Consider the following 17,537-nt stretch of genomic DNA (forward strand, 5'->3'; position numbering starts at 1 on the left):
ATGTTTGTTTACATTTAAAGGGGGATATGCTATAGAGAGGAATGCTTTGCATTGGTATGGATCTTGGTTTATTGATATAAATTTAAGGTCAAATTTGCTATATGTATCTTTCTGCTCTTTATTAAGGTATTGCATTTGTGCAGCTCATTTAAAAATGTAATATATAATTAAGAGATACAGGTTAATAGAAAGTTATTTATAATAGTCAAGCTTGTAGTCATGTTAGTTAGGTTTTCTAGATGTGCAGAGATATATTTCAGTTAGATAGAGAATCTTCAAACCTCTCAAAGACCTATGGAATATGACATTCAAAATGTTTTAAGCACTTAAGACTTTACATGACAGTGAGACACATCTGTTCCTGGCAGCACCAATCTCCTTCAAGAGGATGATGAGCATTGAAGAGACTTCTTTATGGTGTTTGTTAGCCATTTGGAAAAGAAACTGCGCTGGTCTGGATTGCTTGATGGTATGTTGTATGAACTGGAAGTGCAGGACCCAGAGAAAAATGACTGCTGAACTTGCCGAAAGGTGAGATGGTACCTTGGGGTTACTGCTTCATTAAAGAGTCTGCGAGACATTCTGTAGGACACAGAAGAAAGTGACTGACAAACTGCCAATATAGGTGGAACTGCCTTTGAAATTTCCTGCCTCATGGAAAAGTCTGCTGGATACTATGGGCCTGTAGGTTGAAGATGGGTGCCCCAGTGTTACAAAAGAACTTTGGGTGACTATCCAGGCAGTGAAATGTCTCTGTCAATTCTAGAGTTTTGGAAGTTGCTTACAATGTACTTTCTGTTTACTTAGGTAATATTATGTCCTTCTGGAATCTTTGATGGAGTTGAAAAATAGATATTTATAATTATAGTTTTCCTTAGTTATGATAAAAGATAATGTAGATACAAATATTGTAACTGCAATTCTTGTTTGATACCTGTTTTGTTATATGTAATATTACTATGTTAAAGTTAAAACCTTCCTTTTTATTGGAACAGAAAAGGGGAAAGAGTATGGGAAACGCTTCTGTATATGTGTTGCTTTTATTGATTAATGAATAAAGAAGCTGCTTTGGCCTGTGATAGAGCAGAATAGAGCTAGGCAGGAAAACTAAACTGAATGCTGGGAGAAAACAGGCAGAGTCAGAGAGATGCCATGTTGCCACCAGAGGAGATAGATGCTGGAACTTTGCCTGGTAAGCCACAGCCATGTGACAATACACAGATTAATAGAAATGGGTTAATTTAAGATGTTAGAGCTAGCTAGAAATATGCACAAGCTAATAGGCTGAGCAGTGATATAATTAACATAGTTTCTGTGTGGTCATTTTGGGTCTGGGTGGCACGGAACAAATGAGCAGCCTCTGCCAATACACACGTTCTCCCAGACACATCATGACCTTTTGTTACCTCCTGAGTGTCATGGGCATCCCAGTCCCTTCAAGGTGGAATGTTTGTTTCAACTCGGGAGAAACTTCTATGGAACAGCTTGGTGCTTCCAGCATCCTCCAGGCCTCATTCTGTAGACAGTGACTGTTCCAGGCGTCTACTTCCTTATTGTCGGAACACACAGCCATGCTCCTTCCTCAGTGTGTCTTCACTGCGGGACCCACAGCCTGGAAGGAACTTGGTCCAGCGCCCTTGAGAACGAGTCTTACAATCTTCAAATCCTTCCCCACATGTCACACACTGCACACCTATTTAAACAATGTTTTTTCCTATGTGTTTATTACACACCTGACATAAGTTGTCTAATAGCTTTTGTGGGTACAAGACTGAAAAAAATCACACCCTGTCATCTGGCCCACAGCATAGCCTCCCGAGGCTTAATGGAGGGTGGTCAGTATTTGCCATGCAAGCCAGTGGGTATGTAGGGACTGGGAACCTTGCCACTGTGAGCCCGTGTGTTGACTTTCTGGTCAGCCAAGGAGTCCTCCTGTCCTCAGCCTATGAGACTCTGAAGTGTTCTCTTGCATCACTAGGAGAAGCAGACATGGAGGGGATCGTTCACCAAGCTGTGTGGACATAGTCCAGCCTCCCAGTTCCCCACTCTGCATGAGAAGGTCTCAGGAGGAAACCAGGAGGGCCAAGAAGGAGGGGCTGAAACGGTGGCATGTGGCTTGCATGGCATCAGGCTAGTGCCTTGTGGTCACGGCTCTTCCTACTTATCTTCTGTGTGATACACAGCAATTCTTCTTAGGAAGTATTTCTGAGCATTTCCCATTTCCATCAACAAATTCCATCCAAGAAGTATTTGTTGGGCATCTCTAGCTTCTCTGTGGCTCCTGTGTACACAGAGCCCAGTGACATCCTTCCAAGAGGAGATGGATGTGGTTCACAGCCCCTCAGTACAGCCTGAGTAGCAGGCTCAGAACCTCTCAGGCAGGCCCTGGGGTCTGAAGTAATTAAGATTTTTGCCACATTGGCCCCATTCCTCAGCTATTCAGGTAGTTTTTCAACCCATGGTTTCTCATTCCAAATTAAGACTGGCTTAGGAGGCCCTTAAAGTGTTTCTTGTCTGTGCTGAAGTTCAGATGTCCACAGTTTCTCTTCATTGGGCCTCAAAGTTGCCCTGAGCAGAGAAGTATCTGCCTGAATTTTTTTTTTGTTTTTTTTTTTTGTTTTTTGAGACAGGGTTTCTCTGTGGTTTTGGAGCCTGTCCTGGAACTAGCTCTTGTAGACCAGGCTGGTCTCGAACTCACAGAGATCCGCCTGCCTCTGCCTCCCGAGTGCTGGGATTAAAGGCATGCGCCACCACCGCCCGGCTTCTGCCTGAATTTTGTTAGTGACTTTTAGATTGTCCTGATAGGCTCTCCACAAGACCCAAGTCCCTTGTATGGCTTCTTTGAAGAACAAATACCAGCCATCACTGCTGACTCCCATGAACAGAGAAGAGAAGACAAGGATTGCGGCAAGCCTCATGGTACATTTGGTGGTGTACTTGAGGTACACAGTTCTTAGGGCTGGAGGGATGGCTAAGACACTGAAAGCACCTTCTGCTCCAGTCAAGAATCAAGGTCAGTTCCCTGCACCCACACCCAGGAGCTCTGATCCCTCGTCTGACCTCCAGAACCCCCACCTGACTACACCCACACAGATGCTACATATTCACTGTGGTGGATTCCATGAGAAATGTCCCCATAGGCTTGGGTAGTTGAGCTTGGTTTTCTACTTGGAGGTGCTATTAGAGGAGGTTGAGGTTTAAGAGGTGTGGCCTTGAGGGAAGAAGTAAGTTACTGTGAGAGGAAAAAGTCCCATCTGCCTCCATTTTGCTCTCTCTCTTCCTGCTTGCCACAGAGGATGTGAGCTCTCAGCTTCCCGCTCCAGCCACCATGCCTGCGGCTCAGTGCACTGCTTACCTGTCATGGTGCACTCCTATCCATTGGAGCTGCGGCCCAAACAAACTCTTCTCAGGATTGCTTTGGTCGTGGTGATTATCACAGTAACAGAAAATTACTAATATATACACATGATTTAAAAAAATACTTTTTTGAGATAAGGCTTCATTTTGTAGACCAAGTTGGCCTTGAACTCCCAGAATTCACCTGCCTCTGATTTCAGAGACCTGGCTAGCCTATGAGTTCAAGGCCAGCCTGGTCTACAAGAGCTAGTCCCAGGACAGGCCCCAAAACTACAGAGAAACCCTTTCTCGAAAAACAAAAACAAACAACCCCCCAAAAAACAAACAAACAAAAACAAAAAACAAAACCTCTCTCTCTCTCTCTCTCTCTCTCTCTCTCTCTCACACACACACACACACACACACACACACACACATCTTTTAAAGACAACAGCTCTCAGCTGGGTGGTAGTCACGCATACCTTTAATATTAGCACTTGGGAGGCAGAGACAGGTGGATCTCTGTGGGTTCGAGGCCAGCAGGTTTACAGAGTGAGTTCCAGGACAGGTTCCAAAGCTACAGAGAAACCCTGTCTTGAAAAAAACAAAAATAAAAGCAAACAAACAAAACCAACCAACCAACAAACAAACCACAACAGCTCTCTGAGCTGTTGCTTCCATCTGCACTCTGGACACCCTTCCTATTCGCTCTCCACCCCTGAGACAACCTGTCCTTGTTTATTCCCTTGCACTGAATCACAGGCATCTTACTCCAACAGTAGAGGTTAGCAACATTGTATTACATTCTTCCCTGTAGGAGACCAGCAACACTGTATACATTCTCCAGCTCAGAAGATCAGCAACATTGTATACATTCTCCAGCTCAGAAGATCAGCAACATTGTATACATTCTCTAACTCTAGAAGATCAGCAACATTGTATACATTCTCCCACTCCAGGAGACTAGCAACATTGTATATTCTCCCCTTTAGGAGACCAGCAACATTGTATTTCTTTTTAGTAGGAGGGTAGGTATATCTGGAACAGACTTTGTGGGCAGATCACAGTGGCTATATCTGTGTCCCTTGCTTGAGGAGATTTCCTCCACCCAGAGGGAGACAGTGACAGCAGACCAAGGAAAACATCCATCCACAGTCAGCTCGGTGAGCCCTGAGCTCACTGGTCTCTCACAGGAGCCTGGGTGAGTCGGGGATAACCACTGACAGCCCTCCCCCAGTGCGCATGTCCGCTCACACAGCTGCACCACTGCAGCCCCCTGCACAGCTCCCAGCAGCTCCACTCCACAGTCTCCTCTCCCTCAGGAACTGCAGCTGGTTTAACCCTGAGAGGGAAGCGCTACATTGTGTCAACTCCGATGTTTCAGTCCAGAGGAAAATTCACAGTCACCTCCCTCTTCTACAGAAGCTCCCTTTGTTAATGCAATACCAGGTCAAGGGTTGGTGTGTCAAGTGCAGCCCCAGGTCCCCTCACACTGAGGTCAGAGACACCTGACTTTCCCCTCAGAAAGGCTCTACCCCCCCGCCCCAACTTCTTCCCTCATCTTCCTTCTGTCTTTAACATGTGATCTTATATTTTATTCACTCACTATATACTTATTTTGTATGAATATTTGCTGTGGTCAGGGTACTGGAAGTCATCATCCCTCACAAGATTATCACCTTTTTGGTCACTATACGTCTCTGCTAAGGCTCCTAGAGCTCCTGACTTGAAGTCACAAATCTAGAACAGAAAACTGTGGAGGCCATAACCTGGAGCAGGGAATGAAGTAATTTCTATCTCTGGTGAGCCTTTTTTTTAAAAAATTATTTATTTATTTATGTATGCAATATTCTTTCTGTGTGTATGCCTGAAGGCCAGAAGAGGGCACCATTACAGATGGTTGTGAGCCACCATGTGGTCACTGGGAATTGAACTCAGGACCTTTGGAAGAGCAGGCAATGCTCTTAACCACTGAGCCATCTCTCCAGCCCCCCCCCCCCCTTTTATTTTGGTTTTTGTAGACAAAGTTTCTCTTTATTGTTTTGAAACTTTTTCTGGAACTTGCTCTGTAGACCAGGCTGGCCTTGAACTCATAGAGATCTACCCACCTCTGCCTCCTGAGTGCTGGAATTAAAGGCATTCACCACCACTGCCCAGCATTTTTCCCCTTTTATCTTACTTTTACTCTCTCTAAAGAATTTATTATATTTAAACTATTTCTTTTTTTATGACTGTCTATACTCATTTGCTTTTCTTTCTTAAGTCTATGCCAGTGTTAAACACACTGAAATCTGTTTAGAGTTTTTTCCATCTGGATCCCTTTTACTGAGTATCTTTAATCTTTTTTGACCTTGTGAGTAAATGTTAAAGCACTAAGCTACTGCTGGGTCCTCCTTGTGGTTCTATTTGACTGGCTCCGCCCCACTCCGGTTGTGAAAGCCAAGCCTAATGCTCAAGGCCTGGTTGGAGGGGCCTGATTGGAGGAGTCTTGTTGGAGGAGCTTGGTTGGAGGAGCCTGGTTGGAGGGGCCTGGTTGGAGGACCTGACTGAGAACTGCATTCAACCCCAGAGCTCTAGAATGCCACTGCTTGCTGGCAGCTGGCAATTTCTTTTCTGTTTTTTTTTTTTTTTTTCTTCGAGATAGAGTTCCTCTATGTAGCTTTGGTGTCTGTCCTGGAACTAGTTCTTATAGACCAGGCTGGCCTCAAACTGACAGTAATCCACCTGCCTCAGCCTGTCAAGTACTGGGATTAAAGGCATGTACCACCACTACCTGGTGTCTTATGATTTCTTATGAATACCCACCCTTAGTTTGGCTTGTTTCTAGTCAGCATTTAACTTAAGCCATCCCATGTACCTTTTGCCTTGGGTTTTTATCTTTCTCTATTTTTGTTTTTTTTTTTTTTTTTTTTTTTTTTATTTTTCGAGACAGGGTTTCTCCGTAGCTTTTGGTTCCTGTCCTGGCACTAGCTCTTGTAGACCAGGCTGGCCTCGAACTCACAGAGATCCGCCTGCCTCTGCCTCCCGAGTGCTGGGATTAAAGGCGTGCGCCACCACCGCCCGGCCTTTCTCTATTTTTGTATACCTTTTTTACTTCTTCCTCTGTGGCTTGCTGTGTAGCTAAGTTGCTGGCCCCCAAAGTCCTCCTCTGTAGTAATAAGGGCGGCGGGGCTGCATCCCCAGCACCCCAGCCGCCCGCACGGCTAGCTTTACCCGAAATAACAACACACAAACTGTATTCATTTAAACACTGCTTGGTCCTTTAGCTCTAGCCCTTACTGGCTAATTCTGATATCCTGATCAACCCATCTCTAATAATCTGTGAGAACCGGTCTTACCGGGAAGATTCTAGCCTAGTCCATCCTGGGTCGGAGCTTCATGGCATGTGTCTGCCCAGGAGCCAGGAGCATGGCATCTCCCTGAGGCGTCTGCTCTCGAGAGGAGAGCTGTCAAGTCTGAGCTCAGTTCCTCTTCCTCCCAGCGTTCTGTTCCGTTTACTCCTCCCACCTATCTTCTAACCAATAAAATGGGCCAAGGCAGTTCCTTTATTAGCCAATGACCTTCCTCCATCACTCCTCTCCTTCGTTTGCTCCTTGATCTTCTCTTCCCAGATTTCTCTTCCTATTTATACGCTCTGCCTACCAGCCCTGCCTATCCTTTCTCCTGCCTTGCTATTGGCCATTCAGCTCTCTCTCTCTCTTTTAAGTTTTTTTTAAATGTTTATTTATTTATTATGCATACAATATTCTGTCTGTATGTATGTTTGCAGGCCAGAAGAAGGCACCAGACCTCATTCCAGATGGTTGTGAGCAACCATGTGGTTGCCGGGAATTGAACTCAGGACCTTTGGAAGAGCAGGCAATGCTCTTAACCACTGAGCCATCTCTCCAGCCCCTTTTTTTTGGTTTTTTGAGACAGGGTTTCTCTGTGGTTTTGGAGCCTGTCCTGGAACTAGCTCTTGTAGACCAGGCTGGTCTCGAACTCACAGAGATCCGCTTGCCTCTGCCTCCCAAGTGCTGGGATTAAAGGCGTACACCACCACCACCTGGATGGCTGCTCAGTTCTTTATTAGGGGTTGATCATGTGTTTTAGACAGACATACACAGCTTCACAGAGTTAAACAAATGCAACATAAAAGAATGCAACATGGGGACTGGAGAGATGGCTCAGAGGTTAAGAGCAGTCTTTGCTCTTCCAGAGGTTGTCCTGAGTTCAATTCCTAGTAACCAACCACATGGTGGCTCACAACCATCTGATGCCCTTTTCTGGCCTCATATATACTTACAGAGTTCTCATATACATAAAATATAAATAAAATTAAAATATAAATAAAATTAAAAAAGAATGCAACACATCTTTGCATCACTAAATAGATGTTCCACAACATAAACAAATGTAACACATCTTAAAATAATATTCTACAACATACCAGGATTTCCATTTGGGAGGGAGGCAGACCATAAATCTAGTAGGACCCGATTCAAGAAGAAACCCTGTAGATCCCTCCTCTCTGCCCATCCTACAATCCAGGTTAGATGGGAAAGAAGGAGAGAACCTCCAGGGAGTGGCCTGGAAGGAGGCAGGAGCTCAGGAGACTGAAGCTCATGTTCTCATCTCACAGTCTCCTGAGTGCAGGGGCCTAGTTGGGCCTTGACAGGACAGGGATGGAAAACACTCAGGGACCCCGAAGGAGAATGAGACAGGCACAAGAACAGGCCTAGTCCTCCATACTAACTAAAAAGACAAGAATTAAACACAGAAGACAGGGGAAAGAGCCACAGCTAGGACTGACCCCAGGTTGACCTGTCACAGCAGCCTTGACAGAATGAGTCTCTGGCCATCCCAGTGTCCCTGTGATCACAGATGTCAGCATGAGGCTCAAGTGATGAAGAGAACAGAGCCAGGAGGGGACAGAGCTGAGGAGTGACCATGTCACAGCCAACAACGGACTGAGCTCCACCTGGGCACAGCCCTGTTCTCACTCAGCTCCCACAGCCTCATCCTGTCCCACCAGATGCACACAGCATAATGAACACAGATTCTGGGAGGTTCTCCATGCTGCTATTTACTTCCTCCACAAAACAATAATATTCTCCCCTTTAATTTATAAACCATCAATGCCTCAGGTCAAGTTCACATTCACAGTCTTTCCTTTCCTTTCTTTCTCCTCCTCCTCCTCCTCCTCTTCTTCTTCTTCTTCTTCTTCTTCTTCTTTTTTTTTTTTTTTGTGCTTTCAATATAGGGTTTCGCTATATATCCCAGGCTGTCTTGGAACTCTGTAGACCATGCTGGCCTTGAACTCACAGAGATCCACCTGCCTCTGCCTCCCGAGTGCTGGGATTAAAGGTGTGTGCACCATCACCTGGCAACATTCAGATTCTTAATTTCAGTGGGGAAGTCAGGGCTACAGCTCAGGGCAGCTCCTGTCTGCAGGAACAGGAAGGTTGGCTGTGGAAGGGAACAGAGCAGTGCAGGGACAGCGTCCTGGTGTGCAGGGGTGGGCTGGGCTCTCCAGTTCTTCACATGAAACCCATAGGATCACAGGGAACATCAGACACTATTGCTGAGAATGAACTGAGGGGCTCTGGATGTCACTCCATCCACACCAGGCAGCTGTCTTCACACTACAGAACAAGAGTCATGAACAATCACTGTGAAGAGAACATCCCGACAACCCACCACTCACTCAAAGGTGATTCTGGGAGTCCCTGTCCCCTCTGCCCCTCCTCAGGTCAGGTTGAAGAGTGTCACCTTTACAATCTGGAAGAGACACATCAGAGACAGAGCTCTGGATACTGTCCCTGTCTAGAATAATACATAACTATTCATAGCAAGGTACAGAGGATCCAGAAGGTTTGGATGGTGGGATTATTATGGGCTGACTATGTTCCCAATCATCTCCAGATTCACCCCAACAGCCATAGGGACAATCCTGCCCCCATTCTTACCTGGAGCTGGAACATATTCCATTCATTTTCCACCTGTGAGAAGAAAAGCTGTGAGAGACCAGGGAAGACCCTGACCCTAGGAAGTTTCCAGAACTGACAGCAGACCCAGGTTAGAGAGAGCAGCAATGAGGGCTGTGGATGTGTTTCCCATTAATGAGGCAGAGCACACTTCTAAAAGGGGCTGAGAGAGAACTCAGACCCTGCCCTTTCCTACCTGTGTTTCTCCTCCTCTTCCTTACAACAGCTACCACAGCTACAATGACGGTCACAGTTCCAGGGAGAACCAGAACGACAAGGATTGCCGTGATGGGAGCCGCGATGTGGATGGGAGGCTCTGGGAAGGGAAGGACAGGAGGGAAGATGAGGGTCATGACCCCAGCTCTCAGCTCTGACCCTGCTCAGGGTCGGTAGAAGGCTCCAGCTTTCCCTGACCCCAGCTCTGCACCCACTCCCTCCTTACCCCATCTCAGGGTGAGGGGCTGCCTAAGCCCCTCATGGTACACATGGCATGTGTATTTGTGCTCCTCTCCAGAAGGCACCACCAGGGATGCCCACTTCTGGAAGGTTCCATCTCCAGAAGGTCTGGTCTCCACCAGCTTTGTGTCCTGAGTCTGTTCCTCCTCCTCCCTCTGCCAGCTCAGGGTGATGAAGGCAGGATAGAAGCCCATGACCCAGCACCTCAGGGTGACATCACCTTTAGGTCCAGGATGGTGGGTCACATGTGCCTTTGGGGGATCTGTGCTGATATGAGGAATTCCACAATTTAGCATTTGTTCAGGGAACCCCATAAGAGCTCAGGTGACCATTCTAGGAAGAGATAGAATTGGGGTGTGGGAAGGATGCAAACCTCACACAAAGGCATCTGGGAGAATGTATTCTTTGGAAAGTTCTAGAAACTGGGGGAAGCACCCTAGGGTAGGGGAGTCCATGTCTCCCATCAGGTAAAGGAAACTCCGGTCCTGGTGTGTAAGGGCTGACACACTCAGATGACAAAACAGGACTCAGTGTCCACACACACTGGGTGTGGGCAGAGAACCCAGCCTGGGAGAAGCCATGGCTGACAGGGGCTGCAGACTGAAGGAGCCACTGTTGGTGATGTCTGGATCCTCTCTCCTCCCTCCTGAGACAGAGGTGGAACTGTCCAGGGAGAAGGCTGAGCCCTGGGAGGTCAGTGCAGTCCCTGCCATGCTGGATCAGGAGACCCAGGGACACTGTCTGCCCTCAGAGACAGGGGCATGACCCCCGTGAGGATTTCCTCTTCCTCAGGACTGAGCCCAGCCCGAGGGCAGAGGGAGGAGTTGCCCGTGCCCGCCACCCCAACCCCGTACCTGTGCGCAGCAATGTGTCCTTCCCGTTCTTCAGGTGTCTGAGCAGAGACTCCACGCACTTGTTCTCCAGGTAGGCCTTGTGTCTCTCTGCAGCACCAATCTTCTCCAGCTTTCGCCGGGAGATCTGCGCCGCCGTGTCCGCTGCCGTCCACATCTTCAGGTCGTCGTTCAGGGCGATGTAATCGCGGCCGTCGTAGGCGACTTGACTGTATCCACGGTAGAAGCGACCGTCCAACCACGAGCACACGTGACAGCCATACGTATGCTGGATGGTGTGAGAGCCTGCGGGGATCCCGCGGTCAGCCCCGCCCACTCGCGGACTTCAGGGATTTCCGAGTCCAGCATCTCTGCGAGCTTCGTAGCCTCGGGCTGAACCTGGGACCCATGGAGCCTCTGGCCCAAATGTAGGGACGTGGAGGAGTCTTGACCTCCGATTAAAGGTCACTCACCATTCTCGCTCTGGCTGTAGTAGCCGAGCAAGTTCTTCAGGTTCTCTCGGAATTCCTTCTCCCAGACCTTTACTTTCCTTGTCTCCCTCTCCCAATACTCCGGCCCCTCCTTCTCGATCCACGGCGCCCGCGGCTCCATCCTCGGAGTCTCCGCGTCGCTGTCGTAGCGCACGAACTGCGTGTCGTCCACGTAGCCGACGATAATGAACCGGGGCTCCCCGAGGCCGGGCCGGGACACGATGGTGCGAAAATACCGCAGCGAGTGCGAGCCTGGGGGCGGCGCGTGGTGAGACCCTGACCCTGCTCCCGGGACCCCGGGCAGGAGCGTGGGCCGGGAGGGGAGCAGGGCGCGGGGCTCGGAACACGGGTGGAGAAGGGGCAGGAGGGTCCGGATGGGCCACGCGGGGACGCGGCTTCCCCGTTGCCGCCCCCGCCCTCCCCGCAGAGCCCGTTTCCCTCCCGACCCCGCACTCACCCGCGCGGGTCAGGGTCGGGGCCAGGGCGGCCGCCAGCAGCAGGAGCAGCGTGCGCGGCGACATCGCCCCCATTTAGAGATCTCGTGCGGGTCTCAGCCCTGTGGGAGTCGACTGAGTCGACTTTATAAGCAGTAACTTCGGCGACGCTGGTTGGTTCTCCAGGTTCGCGCCATCCAATGAAGTTATGACCTGGAGTCTTGAAGTCATCAGTGTCCAGGCAGACTGACAGGGCAGTTTAAGAGATGGAGAAGTGAAACTGGGAACATGGGCAGTCCTCAGCTCCGGACATCCCCACGCCAGACCTCACCCACTAAAGGAACAGCTTTTGTCTCGAACCCTGTGTTGCGGGATGAAGCACTGTTTGTCATGGTGTCTCTAAGTTCTGACCCAGAAGCTGAACACAAGGAGGCCAGGTTCCTTTTGTTTTCTCTTCCACCCTTCCTCTTCCTTCTTCTCTTTAGTTGCCAGAGGCTGAACTTTTCTAGGAGAAAAGTCTTCTCTGGGAACACAGTGGCAACAACAAGCAGGCTGGAATGCAGTGGACAGATGCTTCTCTTTAAAGCAGAGGCGCTGGCCTGCAAGCACCACACAGACTCCCACAGAGACCAGGCTCCTGTGTTCACCTGCAGTGGGCAGCTCACACTGCCAAGCCTGACGCTCAGGATCTCACATGTAAACAGAGACTTTGCCTCTTCACTCGGGATCGTGTCTTCACAGCCTGTGCTTACACTCAGACTCCTAGGGTTTGTTCCCAGATGATCATCTGTGGCTCCAGGTGCTTGTGTTTACACGGATCTTCATTCCATAGTCCTGAGATTGTCCGTGTGGACCTGGGTCATTGACTCAGCACAGTAGACCCTTTCTCCATGGGAAGAGACCCCTGTGGAGACCAAATACAGCAGGGCACTGACCCTGTCTACACTCCGTTTCCCTGTGTGCACACACTCCCATGGTACAGTTGCTTTAGTGAATAAACCCCAGTCAGAGAGGAACTGGAACTAATAATAAAGAGAATAACGGTGACAGCATGGTAGAAGATACATAACCTGTGACCATATCTCCCCCATCTCTGTCTCCCTTCCTCCCCTCTTCCCCCCCTCTCTGACCTTCGCTCTCACTTTATGAGCTGATGAGATGAGGGAGATGAATGTCACAGACTTGTGGGATCCTGGACCTGATAACAGTTGGCTTCTGAGTTCCTCAGTCCTGTGCAGTGTGGACACTGGACAGAGGGTGATTCTCACGGCAGGGTACACACTGGGGCTTTTAGGTTTTATCCTACTGTTCCACAGTGTGGAAAATTTTAAATTAATCATTTCTTTGTTTCTGGAGATTTTGACTTGATCACTTCAAATCTCAACCACACATAACTGAAGCAGAAAGTAAAGGCGGAGGTGAGTGGGGACTCGGTTGCACAGAGTCACGCACAAAACAGGGTGTCATAGTGTGTTTGACCAGAGCTGTAAAAACCCCAGTCACCTCTGAATGCAGGTGTCCAGGGCAGCCCCACACTCCAGGACTCTGTGACAGCATCTGCTTCCGTGAACATTCATTTTAAGTGCTGTGTGTATTTTACCTGGAATCTTCATTCTCTTAGGTTTCATCCTGACTAACCTGAGAAGGCAGTTAGCTTTTGGAAACTCTACAGAAAGTGTCTGTCTTAGATACTTTTCCACTTTTTAAATTTTTTTTATTTTTTTTAAATTTTTTATGGTTTATTTAACTTTATTTTATGTTCATGGGTGTGAAGGTGTCAGATCCCCTGCAACTGGATCTTCAGACAGTTGTGAGCTGCCATGTGGTTGCCGGGAATTGAACCCAGGTCCTCTGGAAGAGCAGTCAGGGCTCCTGAACCACTGAGCCATCTCTCCAGTACCTTTTTAAACTTTTAAATTTGTTTGTTTGTTTTTTTGAGCAAGAGTTCCTCTGTATAGCTCTAGCTGTCCTGGAACTTGCTCTGCTGACCAAGTTAGCCCGGAACACACAGATATCCACCTGCTTCTTCTCCTGGAATGCTCGGATTAAAGGTTTGTATCACCCCCTTCTGGCTTTAATTCTGCTCTTATTTTTGTGGGTTTGTTGTTTTGTGTTTTTGTTTAACTGAGATGGGGTTTCTCTGTAAAGGCCTGGCTGATGTGAAACTCATTCTGTAGACCAGGCTGTCCTGGAACTCAGAGATCTGTCTGCCTCTGCCCCCTAGTGCTGGGATTAGAGGTGTGTGCCACCTCCACCTTGAATAACTATTTTCTTTTTTAAGAAAAGGTCTTTCTATACAGCTCTTACTGTCCTGAGATTTACTATGTAGACCAGGTTGGCATTGAACTCACGGAGATCCAATTGCCTGTGCATTCCTTGTGTGGCCAGCACACATGCCCATAGTTACTTTCTTATGACTGTGATAAGACACTGTGACCCCAGCGAATTATAAGAGGAAGTGTTTTTTTTTTGTTTGTTTGTTTTTGTTTTTCGAGGCAGGGTTTCGTGGTTTTGGAGCCTGTCCTGGAACTAGCTCTTGTAGACCAGGCTGGTCTCGAACTCACAGAGATCCGCCTACCTCTGCCTCCCAAGTGCTGGGATTAAAGGCGTGCACCACCACCGCCCGGCAAGAGGAAGTGTTTAATTTGAGCTTAAGTTTTCAGAGGATTTGAGTCCATGATGGCAGAGGAAAGCTATGGTGGCTGAAACAGCTGAGAGCTCACATTGTGATCCACAAGCAAGTGTCAGAGACAATGGGAATGGTGGGAGTCTCTAAAACCTCTGTGCCCAGCCCCAGTGACACACCTGCTCCTACAAGACCACACCTCCTGATCCTTCCTGAACAGTTCCATCAGCTGGAGCTGAAGTATCCAAACCTCCGAGCCTGTGTCCATTCTCATTCAAACCCCCACAGTATTCAGTGTGGGATGTCAGATGCCCTGCAGGGTTCTACAGATGTGTCCACTGTGATCTGTAGACAAAGACCCTCAAACAGGAGGACCCCACTGCACCAGGGTCTCCCCCTTTGCTTCTGTCTCCTCCTGCCCAGTCCTCTGCCTTCTCCCTCAGGCCTCCCCCATCAGTGCCCAGCACCCCTCACTCCAGAGCTCTGCACTAACACTGTTTCTTTGCATCTAGATTATCTCTCCGTTGTCAGTCATCTTGCTGTGATCCGGGCTGCTGTAGGATGATGCTCTCGTACACTATAAAAATTTATCATTCATAATACTTTAATAAAATGCTGAAAAATGCTGATTGACCAGTAACCAGGCAGGAAATATAGGTGGGGCAATCAGACTAGGAGAATTCTGGGAAGAGGAAAAAGCAGAGTTAGTTACTAGCCAGACCAGAGGAAGATGAGAAGGCCTTACTCAGGAAAGATACCAAGCCACATGGCTAAGCATAGTTAAGAATTATGGGTTAATTTAAGTTGTAACAGCTGGTTAATAAGCCTGAGCTAAAAGGCCAAGCAGTTTGTAGTTAATGTAAGTCTCTGTGTGTTTTTTTGGTACTGAATGACTGTGGGACTGGGCGGGACAGAAACTTCTGTCTACAAGGCTGCAGGTTCCTTCTGTAAAAGCTCCAATGGGAATAGAGAGATGGCTCTGCAGTTAAGAGGACTTATTGCTGTTGCAGAAAATCTGGGTTCAGTTCCCAGCACCCCCATGAAGACTGGCAAGCATCTGTGACTCCAGTCCCAGGTGATCCAATGTCCAGCTCACCTGCGTACTAATATTCAAAAACCAAAATTCACCTCATAAAAACAAAAGTTTAAGAATACAGTTTAGGGGCTGGAGAGATGGCTCAGAGGTTAAGAGCATTGCCTGCTCTTCCAAAGGTCCTGATTTCAATTCCCAGCAACCACATGGTGGCTCACAACCATCTATAACGGGGTCTGGTGCCCTCTTCTGGCCTGCAGGCATACACACAGACAGAATATTGTATAATAAATAAATAAATAAATAAATAAATAAATAAATAAATACATAAATATAAAAAAATACAGTTTAAAAAGAGCTCAAACAGCTTCATATCTCCCTCCTACACATCTTGAGTATGACAGTCAGGGGCTGAGAGCACAGGGCTGTTTGGTCAACATTGAACCTCCAGTCAAGGAAGCCAGAGATGCAACAGGACAGGGACTGATGACTGAAATAGACGGTGCTGAAATGAAAAGTTGCCGAACAGCATAAAATTAACAATACAGTAATATTTCATTTTATGGGTCCCAGTGCACAGCCGATCACAGCCTTGTTACAGGAAGAAGACACTGTGTGCGCTCACCTTTGCAAATGAGCTGTGTGCTGGTTTTTGATTGCTGCTGAACAAGACAAATTCCTGTCAGTCATTTCAGTGGTAACTTGTAACAGACCATGACAGCCCACATCCAGCAAGTTCCTGCAGCTCATGATGTCTCTTTTCCCATCTTCCCTGCCACATGAGGCCCTCAGGCTCTCGTCTTTTTAATATGACAGAGAAGCATCAGAGTCTAAGGCAATAGTTCACCTTCTTGAAGAAAAAGAAACAGAACTCAGTCTGAGCCCACAGAATTTAAGGATGAGAAGGAGGAATCACGGTTGGCTGAACTGCCCCATGACCTCCCCGCTACACCACTGCTAGGGTCTCAGGCTGTCCTGCCCTCATGAAAATTACATCCAGATGGAACTTCCCATCCTTTCCCTCCCGTGGGAAGACAGCTCCCTGCAAGAGGGTAGGGAGGGTGCCGAGCCAGAAGAGTCACAGCAGCTGCAAAGCCAGGAACCAGGGAAGTTTCTAGAACTCTGAAACAGACTGTGATGTCTATTCTCGGTTGTCAACTTGACTATATTATATCTGATATTGACTAAAACCCCAAAATGGAGGGCACAGCTGTGAGGGATTTTTGCTTAAATTAAAGTGGAAAGATCGACTTCTGGTCTGGATATTTGAGATAGGAAGATAAACATAGTTGGACTTTCTTTGGATGGTCAGCTCCTGACATGGAGACCTTTTATTAATTATGAAAACTTGGCCTTAGCTTAATCTTGTTCCCAATTAGCTCTTAAAACCTAAATCATCCAATTTATCTTAATCTAAGTTCTGCCATGTGGCTCAATACCTCTTGTCAGTACCATGCATCTGACTTTTTCTTCTGGCTGGTAAATCTCCCCATCTCTAGGTCCTTCCCAGAGTTCCTATCTCTGTCAGGAGGTCCCCCCATATTCTCCTGCCTAGCTGTTGGATAGTCAGCTCTTTATTTTTTTATTTTTTTCATAGCATTATTGTTTGTTTTTATTTTTATGGTTTATTTAACTTTATTTTTGTGCATTGGTGTAAAGGTGTCAGATCCCCTGGAACTGGATCTTCAGACATTTGTGAGCTGCCATGTGGGTGCTGGGAATTGAACCCAGGTCCTCTGGAAGAACAGTCAGTGCTCTTAACTACAAACAATAATGTTCTTTAACACAAGATAAGGCAGAAATCAATCAGTTATTTATTGGAAATGAGCTGGAGGCCTCAGAATTTCATAAAAAGTGTCATGTCAATAGCAAAGGTTTAAAAAAAGACTTCCATCATGTGACATCAAGCCAAGGACATTTTAAGGAAATGTCCTACTTGTTCTTTACACAAACAATTACCATTACCTGCAGGAAGTAACCCAAAGGGTACTCAGAGGAATGAAATCTGGCAGATGGATGTGTTTCATTTTTTAGTATTTGGAAAACTAAAATCTGTACACCGCACCATTGATACCTATTCAGGTTTTCAATGGGCAATTGTTTTGAGTTTAGCAAAAGTGATTTGGTAATCACACAATTGCTAGAAGTTGTGTCCATCATGGGTTTACCTGCACAAGTGAAGATAGACAATGCTTCAGCATAAGTCTCTAATGAGATGAAACTGTTTTTTGATTTATTATAATATAAAGCATATTACAGGCATACCACACAATACTACAGGCCATTATAGAATGGTCAAATCAAACTCTAAGTGGCATGTCAAATAAACATAAAGGGATGATAAATATTCCAAGAAATAGATTGC

General features: G+C 47.2%; 1 protein-coding gene across 2 annotated transcripts; it reads right to left on the bottom strand.

Moving 5' to 3' along the window:
* Window positions 1-8,583: 8,583 nt before the first annotated feature.
* Window positions 8,584-11,609, bottom strand: LOC121435283 (H-2 class I histocompatibility antigen, Q10 alpha chain-like). Of its 2 annotated transcripts, XM_041634509.1 has the most exons (7): window positions 11,537-11,609; window positions 11,062-11,331; window positions 10,613-10,894; window positions 9,745-10,020; window positions 9,499-9,618; window positions 9,285-9,317; window positions 8,584-8,960 (listed from the first exon to the last, which is right to left on the bottom strand). In XM_041634509.1, the coding sequence occupies exons 1-6, from the start codon at window positions 11,607-11,609 to the stop codon at window positions 9,307-9,309; spliced, it is 1,032 nt and encodes a 343-aa protein (XP_041490443.1). In that variant the 3' UTR covers window positions 8,584-8,960; window positions 9,285-9,306. The 2 variants fall into 2 exon arrangements, with proteins under 2 accessions (XP_041490443.1, XP_041490444.1); XM_041634510.1 differs by lacking the exon at window positions 8,584-8,960 and having other exon boundaries at window positions 9,307-9,317; window positions 9,484-9,618.
* Window positions 11,610-17,537: the final 5,928 nt, after the last annotated feature.

The sequence above is a fragment of the Microtus oregoni genome, unplaced genomic scaffold (genome assembly GCF_018167655.1).
Source record: "Microtus oregoni isolate MIOR12 unplaced genomic scaffold, Mior012 000046F_ref0000063, whole genome shotgun sequence".
NCBI lineage: Eukaryota > Metazoa > Chordata > Mammalia > Rodentia > Cricetidae > Microtus > Microtus oregoni.

Bases quoted from the DNA above. Each gene is read 5' to 3' on its own strand.
- LOC121435283 (XM_041634510.1), bottom strand. From the start codon at position 11,609: ATGGGGGCGATGTCGCCGCGCACGCTGCTCCTGCTGCTGGCGGCCGCC. The intron at 11,332-11,536 runs GTGAGTGCGGGG...CGCCGCCCCCAG, and splicing joins CCCGACCCTGACCCGCGCGG to GCTCGCACTCGCTGCGGTAT. The intron at 10,021-10,612 runs GTACGGGGTTGG...ATATCAGCACAG, and splicing joins GGACACATTGCTGCGCACAG to ATCCCCCAAAGGCACATGTG.